The sequence below is a fragment of the Bicyclus anynana genome, chromosome 23 (assembly GCF_947172395.1).
Source record: "Bicyclus anynana chromosome 23, ilBicAnyn1.1, whole genome shotgun sequence".
NCBI classification, from domain to species: Eukaryota; Metazoa; Arthropoda; class Insecta; order Lepidoptera; family Nymphalidae; genus Bicyclus; species Bicyclus anynana.
The window spans coordinates 1,328,367-1,346,503 of NC_069105.1; the positions used below are offsets into that span (position 1 = coordinate 1,328,367).

General features: G+C 39.7%; 1 protein-coding gene across 1 annotated transcript in view; it reads left to right on the top strand.

Annotated features, from left to right (window-relative positions):
* Positions 1-9,380: 9,380 nt before the first annotated feature.
* The window catches only part of LOC112050778 (fibroin light chain), a gene marked incomplete in the record, with an annotated part of 14,362 nt that continues 5,605 nt past the window's right edge, over positions 9,381-18,137 (top strand). The window contains 3 exon segments of the mRNA XM_052888712.1: positions 9,381-9,511; positions 16,970-17,058; positions 17,751-17,912. Of these exon segments, the coding sequence (XP_052744672.1) occupies positions 9,476-9,511; positions 16,970-17,058; positions 17,751-17,912 (287 nt within the window).

Here is an 18,137-nt window from a genome sequence, read left to right on the forward strand (position 1 = left end):
ACGTTGACGCGATAGTAACAGTATCAAACTGCCACTAGGCCCTCTGTGTGCCTAGTGGGAGTTTCAATATTTTTATACTTTTACTATCGCGTTAACGTAAACGCGAATTTATATGGAATTGAAACAGTTCTGCAGTAGTGCCACTAGATGGCGTTGTTTCAATTCCTTAGAAATTCGCGTTTACGTTAACGCGATAGTAACAGTATCAAACTGCCACTAGGCCCTCTGATCTTTTACACAAAACAGTGTTAGAGAAATGCGTTTCAATCTCAATTGATTCGACATTGAACATTTTAATAGTCGTGCAAAATCATACAAAAACAACTCAATACAATATTGACTTGTATTGTAACTATTGTAGCTAGGACATAAAAACAACTCAATACAATATTGACTTGTATTGTAACTATTGTAGCTAGGACATAAAAACAACTCAATACAATATTGACTTGTATTGTAACTATTGTAGCTAGGACATAAAAACAACTCAATACAATATTGACTTGTATTGTAACTATTGTAGCTAGGACATAAAAACAACTCAATACAATATTGACTTGTATTGTAACTATTGTAGCTAGGACATAAAAACAACTCAATACAATATTGACTTGTATTGTAACTATTGTAGCTAGGACATAAAAACAACTCAATACAATATTGACTTGTATTGTAACTATTGTAGCTAGGACATAAAAACAACTCAATACAATATTGACTTGTATTGTAACTATTGTAGCTAGGACATAAAAACAACTCAATACAATATTGACTTGTATTGTAACTATTGTACTTTTAGTTGCGAAAACATTGGTTGGAAGTTTGTATGGAAAGTCCTTCATTTTACAAGTCTCATTTGTAAAGATAAAAATACTAAAAATAATGACATTCGAGATGTTTCATTTAGCCCTAAAGGGTTAAAAAGGCGTTGTAGTTTTTAAAATATTTTGTTGTTTGTTTTGTGATAAAGTTTTGTAAAATGAATATTGGACTATTATAAACATAAAGTGGGTGATATACGGGTTGAAAGTTTACACAGATTTCCACACAGACGAAGTCGTAGGCGGCTGGTAGTATATAGATAAAGTATACTATATTATTGCTAGTTTGATATTTTCTACTATATAAAAATAAGTCGGGTTTTCCTTCCTGACGCTATAACTCCAGAACGTACGAACCGATTTCCACGGTTTTGCATTCGTTGGAAAGGCTCGGACTCCGTGAGGTTTATAGCAAAGAAAATTCAGGAAAAGGTAGGGGTAGGGTAGGGTAGGGGTAGGGTAGGATAGGAATAGGGTAGGGGTTAGAGTAGGGTAGGATAGGGTAGGGGGTAGAGTAGGGTAGGTGTAGTTGAAAGTTTACATCGAGTTTAATGCGGACGAAGTCGCGGGCGTCCGCTAGTCCTGTATAATAAAGCTTAACATAGTAATAAAACGCTAACCAGAGAGGACATTTTAAAGAATTTAATATCACTTGTATTTCAAAGAAGTTTCGCAACCGTCCGTCCAAACATCTGTTATCAACGTCATACAAAACGCCTCCGAGTTAGGGTGACCACATTTATGGCTACAATGGGACATGTCCCAAATTTATTTAATGTGGTAAAAAATAACATTTTATTTTATTAAAACAAAAAATAAAATAAGCCTTTATTGTTGTTAAACATTTGTACATTTCTAACGTTATTTATTATTCGTATTTTATTATTAACGTATTCTAGTTGAATAATTAATTAGTTGACCTACTTATTAGACAGTAAAAATTACGAAAACTTTTATTTAAAGTGATGAAAGAAAAGTGCATCAAATAATAAAAAAAACTATTTTTAGAAATTCTTATCTGATTTCATACGGTTTGTAGGTAAAATAAGCAAATTTTTTTGTTTGTATGTTTTAGTAACAAACCGATTAAAATATTTATCATTGTACTAAGAATTACTTGACAGCATATTAAATTTAATCACACTAATATTATAAAGGCGAAAGTTTGTGTGTGTAAGTATGTTTGTTCCTCTTTTACGCTGCAGCTACTGAAGCGATTTGGCTGAAATTTCGAATGGAAATAGATTTTACTCTGAATTAACACATAGGTTAATTTTCATTCCGGAAAAATCCATGGTTACCGCGGGATGGAAAACTGAATTCCACGCAGACAAAGTCGCGGGCATCCGCTAGTTTATAATAAATAAAATAATTATAAGAAATACACACCATCTAATTGTTCACCCACAGGCAAGGTACCCAATAAGCTAGCGCTATCTCTGTATAGCAAGGCTTAACCTTTAGGCCAAATAAGCGCCAGTTCTTGAGTCACCAGGCATGGACCAATTTTAATTTATTTTAATTAATATGTTGTTCTTGAAAATAAAGTATTAATCATTGTTTATGTTATTAGAGAAGCATGGTCACCGCAGGCAAAAATATTTCTCATTTCGTTTGCCGGTTTTTAAGAATAAAATTCTCGAACAAAGCGCTCCGTAACAAGAGAAGTGTCGGGGAACAGTTAATAAATAATTTATAAGGAGATCCCGCTTATCTTGGCGTGCAAGGCGGCTTTTTTCTCAGCTTAGAAGTCAAATTATTTATTTAAACACGATAAATCAGTTTTAACCGTTTTTAGTTGAGACATTTTGGAGAATACAGCAAATCTATTGTCGTATATACAACGGAATATAACGAAATGAGTTCTGTTTTATTTAAATTATAATCATCATCATATTTTTTTTTATTCTTTACAAGTTAGCCCTTAACTACAATCTCACCTGATGGTAAGTGATGATGCAGTCTAAGATGGAAGCGGGCTAACTTGTAAGGAGGAGGTTGAAAATCCACACCCCTTTCGGTTTCTACACGGCATCGTACCGGAACGCTAAATGCTTGGCGGTACGTCTTTGCCGGTAGGGTGGTAACTAACCACGGCCGAAGTCTCCCACCAGCCAGACTTGGACAAATTAAGAAAATCTCAATCTGCCCAGCCGGGGATCGAACCCAGAACCTCCGTCTTGTAAATCCACCGCGCATACCACTGCGCCACGGAGGCAGTCAGATGGGTCAGTCATAGGCTGAATATAGGCCTTTTTGTTGGGATTAAACTTAACCTAAGCCGACTTAAGTCTATAATATTGTTAAAAAAGAACAACAAATAAACTCATCATAATTAAAGGTGGTTGAAGGTAAGAACATGGTAGTAACACCAAAGAAAAAAAATAAATAAAATTATTTGTTGTTTAAAGTAGGATAATAGATCTCTTAAATGTGTAGTTTCTTAACCTTACTTCCTTAATCAAACTAATATTATAAAGGCGAAAGTTTGTGTGTAAAAACGGTATTACACTATCAAAGACTATTTAACTGACAAACAATAATAATTAACGTATAACGGACATAATAATAAATTAATAATTTTAACATCATTGTCATTAAGTAAATTTCAATAATTATAGTGTATTATAGACAATGTAATTTAGTTATAAGATTATTTTTAAATTTGCATGCTATTTTGTAGCAAATTGTATGCCAACATTTATATCAAGATCTGTACTTAACAATTTGCAAATAAAGAATTATGAATTATGTGTAAGTGTGTAAGTTTGTTCCTCCTTTACGCTGCGGCTACTAAAGCGATTTGGCTAAAATTTCGAATAAAAATAAATTTTACTCTGGATAAACACATAGGCTACTTTCACGGAACAGGCCATGGTTCCCGCAGGTTTTGTGAAAAACTGAATTCCACGCGGACAGAGTCGCGGGTATTCGCTAGTCTTACATAATTTACACATAAGTTTTAGAAACCCGCAATATGCCATCGTTTCATAATCAACTATTTCTTTTTAAACCAGCAATAGTATACGCGGAATATAGCGACATATTGTCTATAAAGCATATGACATTGTTTTTGTTTATTGAAACTCAACCTATTTTTTACTATGCAAGGCAGCGCGTGCGAGCGACATATTTCTCTTTGTTTCGGGAACACCCTATACAATTGCGTGGACCATCCCGTAGGAAACAGTGGATTACCTAGCAGCTTTATCCGCGGAGGATTTTGGGTGAGACCCAAGTTACAAGCGGAGCGATTCTTGTTAAAAGCTTTAACTTGAAATTTTCGTTTGTTTTACGATCCTCACAAAGATTGATAATAATTAGTTATGCAGCCTGTGCCAGCGATTGTTTTTTATTTGTGCCATTGACTATGCCTCGGCATAATATGAAAAATCATGTATCCAATCGCCATTTAACCTTTATGACAACTCTTCGAAATATCCTGTTCAATATCACATGTTTAGGGAAAGTTATGTGGTTTCCATTAAGTTATTTCTCTAGCAAAGGGTTACCACGAAATTTATCTTTAAATATATTTATTATGTGTGTGTGTGTGTCCAAATAAAATAAATTTCTTTCTTTCTTTCTTCTTATAATATTTTACACTTATCTGTATCTGAATTATACATGTTTATGCATGTCTTTTTTGATTACGTATAGACCGAAAAGGGATTTTAACAATTTCTCACCTACTACACTACCACATCGCACATCGGCGTCTCCTGCCTGTACTTCTTAAGCGAATTATGAACCATAACGAACAAACCTTGAACAAATATACAAACTTTAGAAAGCTAAACAAGCCCGCTCGCTCATGACATGGTCACAGCCCGCCCCATAATGATATCGCAGAGAAACCAGTTTTGAAAAAATAGAAACACCGCATCCAAATCAGATCACCAAAATCAGGGGTATAGTGCAATAGATAGACATGGTGGTCAAACTACTTACCTCTTCTTCCGTGTCGGGGTCAAAAAAAAACAAGCTTAACTAAACAAGCTCGCTCCGCTCATGTCGTGGCCACAGCCCACCCCAGTATCGGAGTGTAGGGAGCTCGGTACAAATGTTGCATAAATCTGCGGATCAGGAATCTCCGTGAAATTGTTTCGCCTCAGAATGTTTCTATTGTTTGACGCAGAAGTTATTGTTACTCGCGTCAAATGTGGACGACTCCGTCTTGCACTGTTTTCTTGACATGAATGTTAAGAATTCTTCATTTCCCTACAACCTACAGTATGAATATCTTAATAAGAGTAAACAGGCTTCTTGGCAAATGTTACGCAGAACATGTTAAGCCATCGGCCCCGGTTATTATTATCATAGGTACCGGAATTCCATCATCATCATCGTAGCAGATAGAAGCAGGCGTTACTTTGCGGAAGTTAATCATGATTATATAATGATTTATTTACTTTGCTGTCATCCGCGAAAAGCCGACGAACCCATGCGACAACGTCAATTCAATCCTGAGGATGCTCCGGTTTCGGGGTGAATCGTACGTAGAGAGTATTTTGTCGGACCTGGGTGACGTTGTCGCGTGGTTGCGTCGGCTTTTCGCGGAGGACAGCAAAGTAAATAAATCATTATATAATCATCATATCAGCCGATGGACGTCCACTGCAGGACATAGGCCTTTTGTAGGGACTTTCAAACATCACGATCCTGAGCGGCCTGCATCCAGCGAATCATTGCGACTCACTTTGCAGGGCGACCAGCACTACGCTTTCTAGTGTGGGGTCGCCATTGCAGCACTTTGGGAACTCGAAGTCCCCGCCAACCCGTATAGGAGCAGAGTGGTGGTCTAAGCTTCATATTCCCTCTTCTATAAGGAGGGAGGCCTAACACTGTAGTGAGCCATTAAAATAGGCTGATAATGATAAATGATGCCCGGCGCGGGTAGGGCACACGGTTTGAAGAGCCGATAGACGTTGGGATCTCAATGGCGACCCGCACTAGAAAACGCAGTGTTGGTCGACCCCCCACCAGGTGAACTGACGACATCAAGCCAGTCGCAGGGAATCGCTGGAGGCAGGCGGTTCAGGATCGTGATGTTTGGAAGTCCTTAGAAAAGCTCTATCTATAATCAGCGTTGCAGTTGCAAACACTGCAGCACCATGCTGAGGCATCAGGTAGACTATACGTATACAGAATAAATTGAATGGAATAACATAGAGGCTGTACATCGGGAGGCACTATTTGCCCAGAAGTGCAGTCGTGTTTTTTGTTTAGTTATAATTATCTTAATTTTTAAGTTAATTTAGTTTTAACTATTTCTGTCCAGTCTTAAGCTGAGTTATTCTTGGTATTTATCCTCTTCTGTTTGTTAATCTGTTTATTTATCTTCTTCTGTTTGTTAATAATGTTCTGTTTGTTCCTAAATATTGTATTATGCAATAATAACCAGTGCACAGTAAAACCGACTGTGGTTTGTGTTGCACTATGGTTAGGCTTAATTTAAATGTGTTGTTTGTTGAATAATAAATAAATAAAAATAAATAAATAGAAATAAATAAATAAATAAATGAGTTTTATTATTATTATTATTATTATTATTATCTATGTACTGCAATGGACGTCTGTTGAACGATGATAACTACTAAAATTAGCTTACTGCAGTCACACTGTAGTTAAGGTTATGAAATAATTTCTCATAAAGTTAATAATACGGAATAAAGTAAAGGCTTTTGTGGAGTGCCAACGAGAATTGCGGACTGTGTCGGTTGGCTCGTAAACAGTTTTTACTTGCGGGAACTTTATTGCACTGCAGGGCTGCCTTCTGTGTGCCTAGTGGGAGTTTTCAATATTTTCATACTGTTACTATCGCGTTGACGTAAACGCGAATTTATATGGAATTGAAACAGTTGTGCAGTAGTGCCACTAGATGGTACTGTTTTAATTCCTTAGAAATTCGCGCTTACGTTAACGCGATAGTAACAGTATCAAACTGCCACTAGGCCCTCTGTTAGTTAGAAGTCAGTGGCGTGCACTCCATAGAAGCAAAAATGCATCATCAACCGCCGTAGAAGAGATGGCACTTAGAAAAAGAAGAAGGGCTGCCAATAATATGCTACGAGTACGGTACATCCATGATAGCCCAGTGGATATGACCTTTGCCTCCGATTCCGGAAGGTTTGGTTTCGAATCCAGACCGGGGCATGCACCTCCAACTTTTCAGTTGTATGCATTTTAAGAAATTAAATATCACTTGTTTCAAACGGTGAAGAAAAACATCGTGAGGAAACCTGCATACCTATCAGAGAACTTTCTGAATTCTCTGCGTGTGTAAAGTTTTCCAATTTGCATTAGGCCAGCGTGGTGGACTATAGGCCTAACCCCTCTCATTCTGAGAGGAGACTCGAGCTCAGCAGTGAGCCGAATATGAATTGATGACGATAGTGTGCAAAGATGCAAAAATGCATCATCAACCTCCGTATAAGAGATGGGACTTAAAAAAGAAGAAGGGTTGCCAATAATATGCTACGAGAACGGTAATTGGAAATTCCTCAGTGCCTGAAGACAAAAGTCTAACAGTGCGTGTTGCCAGTGATGACCTATGGTTTCGAGACTTGGTCGCTAACTATGGGCCTCATAAGAAGGCCTCAGAGTCACACAGCGGGCGGGTTAATTTAATTAATTTCTTTTTATTTAGTTAAATTTATTCACTTGTTTAGATTTTAATAAAATCCTTGTATTTTTTAAATTTTAATGATAATGTACAAGAGTCTCCTTTCAAAATCTTTAGAAAATATGTCTATAGATACTGGGAGGTAACAAACCAGGCTCTAGTCTAAACCAAACTAAACTGAAGCTATATATTCCTAAATTACTTGACTCGAGCACTGGCACAAATACTCTTTCTGAATTTGACCACAGCAAAAATAATCGGTCAATGCGGGTAGTTAAACATTTTATTTTTCTGTACTGACAACCCTAGACAAATGTAGCAGGTAAACGGGAGAACGCCGCGGGCCATTCCTTTTGCGCGTCGAGTAATGAAGTACATACTGCATAGAGAAACCTATCCCTTGCTTAGGTATTTCTCCTAACTTTATGGCTATTATATTATTTTTTACTAGCGGACGCCCGCGATTTTGTCCGCGTGAAAATCAATGCAAACTTTCAAGCCCTATTTCACCACTTTAGGGGTTGAATTTAAAAGTATTCTATAACCTTCTCCGTATTATGGTCTTAAACCGTACCAAGTTTTATTTGAATTCATTCAGTAGTTTTAGCGTGATGCCCGAATAACAAAAAAATACGGACAGACAGACAAAAAATCTGAAAAAAATATTTTTAGCTGTAGTATCGATTATATAATGCCCCCCAACAAAAAAATTTAAAATATCTTCAATGTACAAAATGTACAGAATTCGTATTATAAGTATATTCACGATGGCGCTGGCGTCCGTTATGCCACGGTAACGTTTGGTGTTACATATGGTATATGTAAAATCTTAAATTGCGAATAAATGTATAGAATTCGACCAGTTTTATTATAAGTATATATAGATATAGATGATACAATTACTGTTCCGGTCTGAAGGTTATCGGTGTAATTACAGGCTGAAATGTACTGTTGACATGGTGAACTAATAGCCTGCGATAGTTAGATACACCTCATATTATGACGACTGAATTGAGCCTTGAAGCTTCAGCATAAGCTGAAGATTGTCAGCTTATGCTGATCTATATGCTTATCTTATCTATATTATTTATTTTATTGACGGTTGACCAATTCTAGGCCTCTTGCATGGACTTCCAAACAAAACGATCTTAAGCCGCGAACATCCAGCGGCTCCCTGCAACCACCTTAATGTTCTCAGTCCACCTGGGGAGGGGGGGGGGGGTCCCGACCAACACTGCGCTTTCCCGTGCGGGGGTCGCCATTCCAGCACCTTGGGACCCCAACGACCATCGGCTCTTCGAACTATGTGGCCTGACCATTGCCATTTCAGCTTCGCGACTCGCTGAGCTATGTCAGTGACTTTGGTTCTTCTGCGGATCTCCTCATTTCTGATACAAATATATGCCTACAAATATACATTACAATAATAGATAAAACTCTTATATATACGAGCCGTGATAGCCCAGTGGATATGACCTCTAACCTCTGCCTATGATCACAGAAACATACGTACAAGTATGGTCATATCCAATGAGCTATCACGGTTTTAAAAAACAAAACGAAACTTTCAGTTTTCATAAAAAGAAGTAGTCTGGTTTACACAGGCCCTCGTTAATTTATTTGCAGTTTGACGTCAAAAACCAGAATAACGTCTTAATTTCACATTGTAGTCACTAAAATAATGTACAACAATAAATAATTATACAACAAAACAATTCCAATAAGTAAACGATTTAATTAAACCTTTTGTTTGAAATCTTTTGAACAATAACTTAATTACAACCTTACGTTTACATTTCAAAACACATTTTTCATTTGAATTCCAACCTTAAGACTCAAAAAATAAGAGACAGTTAAAGTTTTTATAGTTGTTTGGTTTTTATTATTTGCAAGTCGAGTAGATTTGAACAGTTGTTTTCTTGTACGTCGTTGATATAATTTGTATGGAATAATTTTGATATAAATACCGATATAGATGGGGGTGGTGAGTGTATAGTATATACCGATTGGTCTGAGAAGGACCATCAAAATGCTGCCCCTCATATTGGTATTATTTCTTGCACAGGTGAGTTAAAATTCTTGATTTTTTTTTCTTATTTTTTGATGTATTTGATCATGCGGTGGGTCAAAATCTATTGACCTAGAATCTATAGATCTAATCTGTAGGTTAAAATAGCATGCTAAAAACGTGCTATTAAGTATGCTCCATACGAGCATGCTTATCATCAGTTTACGTTTGCTAGCAATAAGCATGCTATTTTTTAGTATGCTCCTGAATAAGCATGCTCAAAACAAACATTCCAATTACACATGCTAATTTGTATCTATCGCTCTCTGTCTGTAGTATCGTGTTAGACAGGGAGAAATGAAGGTGAAGAGAATACAGAATAGCAATGCTTAGTCTTAATTTACGTTAATACCATTCACATGTAGTTGATTACTTTTCTCTCATTATTTTACATGTCATAATAAACATTTTATAAGTCGAAATATTCTACACATGAAATATATTTACATAATTATAAATTTATTTAACTCTATGCAAATACCCTCGTGTAATATAATTCGCGTACTTATTTAATGTAAGGATTTCTGTACGTTAATTACTAGACAGATGCACATCGAAACCACAGATCATAAATCGAAAATTGTATAGTAGACTTTGACAAACGGTACGTACTATTTATTAAACGAATTATTTTTTGTGAAATCATTCATTTTTTTTTGTGTTTCTGTATTTTTGAAACCTTAAGCCTTGAGACCTAGCCAGAAATGAAACATATTTGTAAAAATCCAGTAGGGTTTAAAGGCGACGCAACCTTAGGGCCTGTGCACACCACGTTTTTTTACACGCGCGTTAGCATCGCGTTTCGTTTGTATCGATTCAAACGCGTGTTTGGATTTATACAGGCGTGCAAAGGTCTACAGGCTGCGTCTGACTCGTGTGAGTATCGCAACTGTGTCGCTACAAAGAAGCGTCGACGGCGCGTTTCAAAAACCGTGGTGTGCACAGGCCGTGTTTCGTTGGGTAGGCTTAAACGATATTAGTTAGTGTAGTTAGTTGTTATAGTGTTGTCTATGCTCGGTACGGTAGGCTGAAGCGAAAACCGACTTTAATGCAAAATTCGATACGCTCAGTGTATTTGAGCGTTTCAAACACACAAGCTGTCATGCGGTACATTAGCATGTAACTCCGCTCCCTCGTGAGTTCACGTCGAGATACGCTTAGAGATATACTGCGTAATGTGTGCATACATCTTGCTGTGTGACACATGCGTGTAGTTTATGATATCTACCCGCGTAGTTCCCGTTCCCGTGGGGATATAGGTATATAATATAGTGTTGGAAATAGTCTCAGATGGAGATTTCGTCGCTCGATCTCGTGTCGGCTTGTGCCGACTCTAGGTGGTGCGACTTGTTTCTGTAAAGAGTAGGGAGTTAGAGAAGGGTAGGGATCGGTTGGCGGGAACGGAAAATATAAGGCGCTTGTCGTACGGTTCCGGCTTCAGTACGCTCGTGGCGTTAGAGCCATCCACATTTCTTGTTGTGTAATTCTTTATGGGTTACTTGGGATAGGCGGGGAGACTGACTTGAGTGGAAAAGGGGAGTGTTTGTTAACTGTCAAAACTCCTTTAACCCTACATACAAAGCAAGAAAGTCTTGGGTAGAGCTAAATAATTTGAAGTAGGCAAGTATATTTTTTCCCAGAAATTCTCAATCACTGTCTGTCTGTGTCCCTGAGCACAGTAGATATCTGAGTGTCTCAAATAGAGATGAGTTTAAATTCCATCTTAGATTTGAAAAATGTATGGAGTTAGTACATTCCCTTACACGCAAAAAAAGATCTATTATTCCGTTAATAAAATAAAATAGCTAGTCTTGAAAGTTTATAAATTACTTGGGTAGGTAAGTAGGTGGAAAAAGACCACCTAGATGTTAGTAAATCTATTAAAAATATGTTACTTTAATTTTCCTATTGTTCTCTTTCTTAGCTATTCGATTTAAGAAGGTAGAAATCATTCGATTCTGTCGATAAGACCCCTGCACTAGTATTCTATCAAAACCAGCTAATATTTACACGGCACCCTATCGCTTAAAGTGAATGTCACATCCAAATTCAGATTCAAATACTCGACAGTGCCGCACGACAATATCATGCCAAACAAAATACCTAAACCCACGCAAATCTGCGAATTCTCACATACTCGTGTATACGAGAAATTGAAGAGACATAAATCATAACTACATCCTAATGGCATTCTCGGAACGGATGGCATAATATTTTCAGAAGTGGTGGATTCTTGGGAACACCGACAGACAGACGTCTGACGATCGAAAAGCAATTCTGGAATTCAATTTACATTCCCTAATCGACATACTCGCGATGCTAAAGTAATCTAGTTGCGAAGCTGGAGTGGCAATGGGCCTGGCACAAACTTTGAAGAACTGATGGACGTTGGGGTCCCAAGGTTCTGGGCGACCCCGGAATAGAAATCGCAGGGGTCGACCTGCCACCAGGTGGACTGACGACATGAAGCGAATAGCAGGGTTTCGTTAGATACAGGCGGCTCAGCATCGTGATTTTTGGAAGTCCCTACAAAAGGCTTATTTTCTGCAGTGGACGTCCATCGGCTGATATGATGATGATGATGAATGTACCTACTATAATAAAATGCTAGAAGATATAATTATCCTATAACATATGAAATCCTTATTAGGCGAGCTTTCTTTTTTTATTAAGCACAAAGATTTCCTCTTTATAATATTAGTATAGAAGTATTCTTATCAATTTAGCCCTTGACTACAATATCATCTGATGTTAAGTGATGATGCTAAGTCGCTTTGCAGGCCTTTGCCGGCAGGGTAGTACTAGCCACGGCCGAAGCCTCGCACCAGACATACCTGGACCAATTAAGAAAACCTCAATCGGCTCAGCTGGGGATCGAACCCAGGACCTCTATCTTGTAAATCCACCGCGCATTCCTCTGCGCCTTTAATGTTCTCAATTCCTTTGTTCTGTTATCATCTCAGACCAATTATAGAAGGACCTGTATCGCACTCATAGTCACGAATAAAATTGTCTGTTATTTTCTGAGGAAAACGAGCTTAGATTTAGTATATATATGTATGTTAAACTAAACTAGAAGTTTTAGCCCGTTTTTTACACAATTCAATTACACAAAAAGGTATTTTTACGGAGCTCTTTAACCGACGATCAAGATTTCAACTATTTAACATCGATTTTATAGAGACAGTCAGAGACAGACAGATACTTTGAAAGAAAAGTAACGTCTAGCGAGGCAGGTGCTATACAATAATTGGTCTGAGGTTATCAATGCATACAAAACAATGCACATATAAAACCTAACGTTTGGTGTGCAAATTCGAAATTGGAACAAGATGGCGGCCAACCGCAGCTAACCAATCGGAACAATTCCCTAACAAGCACGTCGACAGCTGATGCGGTTACGATCTCCCACGTGAATTATTTGGAAAACAGTTTCTAGTTATTTCGCTTGGGGATTTTGAGTCAATTTTTATACTTTAACAAACGAACGCTGGCGTTACAATTTTCGTTTTTAGATATTTGTTATTTTAGTTTAGTTGAATGTGCGGTTTTTTAGTTGGTAAGTGAGTCGAGGGATCAATTCTAGTTTATTTAAATTTGGAATGTTTTGTGTGGTCTTTCGTGTCGAGGTTTTGAGAAAATAAGTTGGTATAATAACAGCTCGTGTAGACGAACTTGGCAACTGGTTCGAGATGTTTGTACTGTGTTCGTTTGGTAGCCAGGTGTCAAGTCAATGCGCACGAGTTATAAATAGGTATTGGTGGTCACAGACTTATAAAATAGACAGACGGTATCTCGCTGTCAAGGAACTGATAATGGCAACACAACACATATATTATATAAGTATTTATATGTTGTATACTATAAATAGACAAAATCTTAGTAGGTACCAGCGGCGAAGAGTCCATATAGGCCGATTCCCGCTGGGTTACCTACCTCTTAAAAATCCATACATACATATTCATTATTGTAATGAATATACTGGTATATGTATGGATGTATAAAAAACCGGATTTTGGATCAAGCGGTATAAATTTCCTTTTCTTTGGGACGGCTTACCTTTGCCAAAATTCCATCCTTCGCCACTGGTAGGTACCTATTATACAAGCTATACTTACTTCGGGGTTAAGTAGTGTTGTGTGTAGTGTTTAAATATATTTATTTATTATTTATTTATTAGGGGGGATAAGGGGGTGCATCTCCATCTTAGCACTTCAACAGTCAACCTCACCTGCTCGTGGTGTCCCCTGCTGATTGACGAACGAGGCTCTGGCATCCGAATAATGGCGGGATAACCATTTACCTATCAGTCTACCATTCTTGAATAAATGGCACAGACCGGTGTCGGGCAGCAGCGACACCGGTGCGATCAAGTCTGGCTCTGCGATCGCCAACCCGCATGCCCAGCGTGGCGATTAGGGCATAAAAAACCTAATGAGTGGCACACCGAAAAGAAGGCCCCTAGTTCCCGGCGGCTCCACTTCTCCTGACTACGGTAGCAGTCAAAGGGATAGTGGAGCAGGGGGTGCTAAGAATCTCCGGATGACGACGGGCTACCAAAAACAACTGACCTTGGCAACGTACAATGGACGGACTTTAAGGCTCGACGAAAGCATGACAGAGTTGGAGGCTGAACTGGAGAATATAAAATGGAATATTCTAAGGTTGTGTGAAGTCCGTAGAGAGGGGGAGGACACCATGATACTAGAATCGGGACACCTTTTCTATCACAGGCAAGGGGACAGGCCATCACAGGGCGGCGTTGGATTCCTTGTCAATAGGGCTTTCGTTGATAACGTCATAGAAATATCCAGTGTCTCTGCGCGGGTCGCGTATCTCGTAATAAAACTAACCAAAAGATACTCTCTTAAGGTTATCCAAGTATACGCGCCAACTTCAACGCACTTAGATACTGACGTCGAAATAATGTACGACGATATCAGCAGAGCCTTGAACAACACCACCAAATCCCATTTCAACGTTATTATGGGAGATTTCAACGCGAAAGTGGGCACTCAGAACGGTTCCGAGCTAGTTGTAGGACAACATGGATATGGAAGCAGAAATATCAGAGGCCAAATGTTGGTTAACTTCCTGGAGATGAACAACCTCTTTATGATGAATTCATTCTTTAAGAAACCACCTCATAGGAAGTGGACTTGGAAAAGCCCTGATAATGTTACAAAAAATGAGATAGACTTCATTATAACAGACAAACGTTACATATTTAGGGATGTGACAGTGATCAGCAAGTTCAACACAGGAAGCGATCACCGCATGGTACGAGGCACTCTAAATATCAATTGTAAACTGGAAAGGCGTCGTTTAATGAAGTCTACTCTTCGACCAACGTCGCTTCAAACTCAAGCTTGCGCAGAACAGTTCCAACTAAAGCTACAAAATAGATTTGAAGCTTTAGAACCCACAGTGGATATTGACGAAGATTTCCAAAATGTGGCAAGTATCATTCAGGATGAGGGCTACAAACTTTGTGGAACAAGGACTAAGGGCAGAAAATCAAAACTCTCAGACGAGACTCTAGACCTTATGAGAGAAAGGCGCGAAAACGGACAATCTACACCGGCAGAACAACATGCTCTAAACAAAAAAGTCAAACGATCAATACGGCGGGACCTTCGGCGTTTGAGTACTCAGAACATACAGAGGACTATAGAAGCAAACAGGGGGACCAAAGTATTCGCACAAAGTATTGGAAGGTGCCAAATGACTAAGCTTAAGACCTCGGGTGGTAAGACAGTTATCGCAAAGCCTGAGATTCTCGCTGAGATAGAAGATTTCTACGGCCGTTTATATGAGTCTCAAGTTTCAAGGCCAGTAGCCTGCCAAAAGGTCCAAGAGCCAAACTATCCCGTCATTACACTGATGATCTTCCTGAGATCAGTGTTGATGAGATCGTGTTGGCCCTCAAACAGCTTAAAAATGGAAAAGCCCCAGGAGAAGACGGAGTCACCACTGAGCTTTTAAAAGCAGGAGGACTGCCTTTGCTTAATGAGCTAAAGAGGATTTTTGATTCTGTTATCCAGAGTGGGAGAACTCCAAATGCATGGAACAAGAGCATAGTAGTTCTATTTTATAAAAAGGGTGATAAAACACTTCTAAAAAACTACCGCCCCATTTCGCTCTTAAGCCACATCTATAAGTTGTTTTCTAGGGTCATCACGAACCGCCTATCTCGAAGACTCGACGATTTCCAGCCACCAGAGCAGGCCGGGTTTCGGAGTGGCTACAGCACCATAGATCATATGCACACATTGAGGCAGGTTGTACAAAAGTCTCTCGAGTATAATCAGCCTCTGTGTTTAGCATTCGTAGACTATGAGAAAGCTTTTGACACCATTGAAACCTGGGCTGTTATGGAGTCCCTGCAGAGATCCCAAGTTGATTGGCGATACATCGAAGTGCTAAAATGCCTTTACAGCGCTGCGTTTATGTCAGTTCAAGTACAAGGTGCGTCTACAAGACCGATCCAATTACATCGTGGAGTGAGACAGGGGGATGTATTATCTCCAAAACTGTTTTCGAATGCATTGGAAGATGTCTTTAAAACGCTAGATTGGGAAGAAAATGGCATCAACGTAAATGGCGAGCAAATTTCACACCTTCGCTTTGCCGATGATATTGTCATCATCGCAAGTTCGCTGCAGGAACTTCAAAACATGCTGGATAACCTACATATTGCCTCCCAACGTGTGGGTCTCCGGATGAACCTGGACAAGACCAAGGTCATGTTAAATGATCTAGTCACTCTGGGACCTATTACTGTTGATGGATCTTCCCTCGAAGTTGTTTCTGAATATGCTTACCTCGGGCAAATTTTGCATTTGGGTAGAAACAGCTTTGAGAAGGAGATCGATCGGAGAATACAGTTGGGGTGGGCAGCATTTGGCAAACTTCGCCGAGTCTTCTCGTCGCCTATACCACAATGTTTAAAGACGAAAGTCTTTGAGCAGTGCGTTCTGCCTGTCATGACTTACGGTGCCGAAACATGGACATTGACAGCGAGACTAGTCCACAAACTTCAAGTCGCTCAGCGTGCTATGGAGAGAGCTATGCTTGGAATCTCTTTGAGGGATAAAATCCGGAACGAAGTGATTCGACAAAGAACGAAAGTTACCGACATAGCTCTAAGGGCTAGTACATTGAAGTGGCAGTGGGCTGGTCATGTCTCTCGGACGACCGATGGTCGTTGGAGTCGTAAGGTCCTTGAGTGGAGACCGCGTCTCGGTAAGCGAAGTGTGGGGCGTCCCCCCACTAGGTGGAGCGACGACCTCCGGAAGGTGGCAGGCATCGATTGGATGCAAAAAGCCAAAGATAGAGCCGGCTGGCGCTACTTAAAAGAGGCCTATGTCCAGCAGTGGATACATGATGGCTGATGATGATGATGATTATTTATTTCAACGGACACTTTCTAATATTATTTATTTTTGTTAACAGAACGCGTTATCTCTGCCTTACACGAATGTCAACTTCTACAACATCGAGAACGCTCCATCGATACCTGACAATGGTCAACTAATCAACAGGTACGCTTCCTTTTATCGCTCTTTCTTTCGTTGCGATGGGGACAAAAAGAGAACGATATATAGACAAAATTATCTCTGTATTTCACGGCGTGCATCTCAAGTAGGTGTAAGATGCGCGCTACGTCAAATATCATGAAGACAAAATGACATATAGACTACCAATAACACCGAACCGGAAATAATAGCTCTCTCTTTCGTTGCGATGAAGAGAGCGATATGGCGCAGTTGGTAGTGCTGTAGTTCTCAACAGATAGGTCCTAGGTTATATTATCGTCTTGGTTCAGCTTTATCATTAGCCGATGGATGTCCACTGCTGGAGATAGGCCTCTTACATGGACTTCCAAACACAACGTTCTCGAGCCGCCAGCATCCAGCGGCTCCCTGCAACCCGCTTGATATCCTCGGTCCACCTAGTGGAGAATCGACCAACACTGCGCTTTCCGGTGCGTGGTCGCCATTCCAGCACCTTGGGACCCCAACGTCCATCGGCTCTTCAAACTATGTGGCCTGCCCACTGCCACTTTAGCTTCGCGACTCGCTGAGCTATGTCAGTGACTTTAGTTCATCTGCGGATCACCTCATTCCTGATTCGATCACGCAGAGAAACTCCAAGCATAGCTCGCTCCATCGCTGCTGAGTGACTTTGAGCCTTCTAATGAAGCCCATAGTTGTAAGCTGTATCTTTCCCTCAGCAACGTCACCACTGGTGCCCTGGAGTGGATAGACGGTGGCGACGTGCCCCTCTACCTGCAGATCCTAATGACCTCCGTCAACGACATCGCAGCAGTCAACCAGGCTGCCGCCGCCATCCAGACCATCGTCATCCTGGGAGAGACAGCTCCTGGTATCCCTGGGGATGCCTGTGAAGCAGCCGCTGTGAGTATCCCGGACTACTCTATCTCATCTAAATAGTGGAGGACTAAATAAAGCCCCCCGTTTAAGAATTTGGGGGCCCCCTGTTTGGAGTTCCACAGAACCAAGCGGGGCCTCTAAGGATTGGAAGAGTAACCTGACTGAGACTGACCTGAATGAATGAAAAAAATTTTAAGCGGCACTAAAGTATGGTCCAGCGGCTCCCT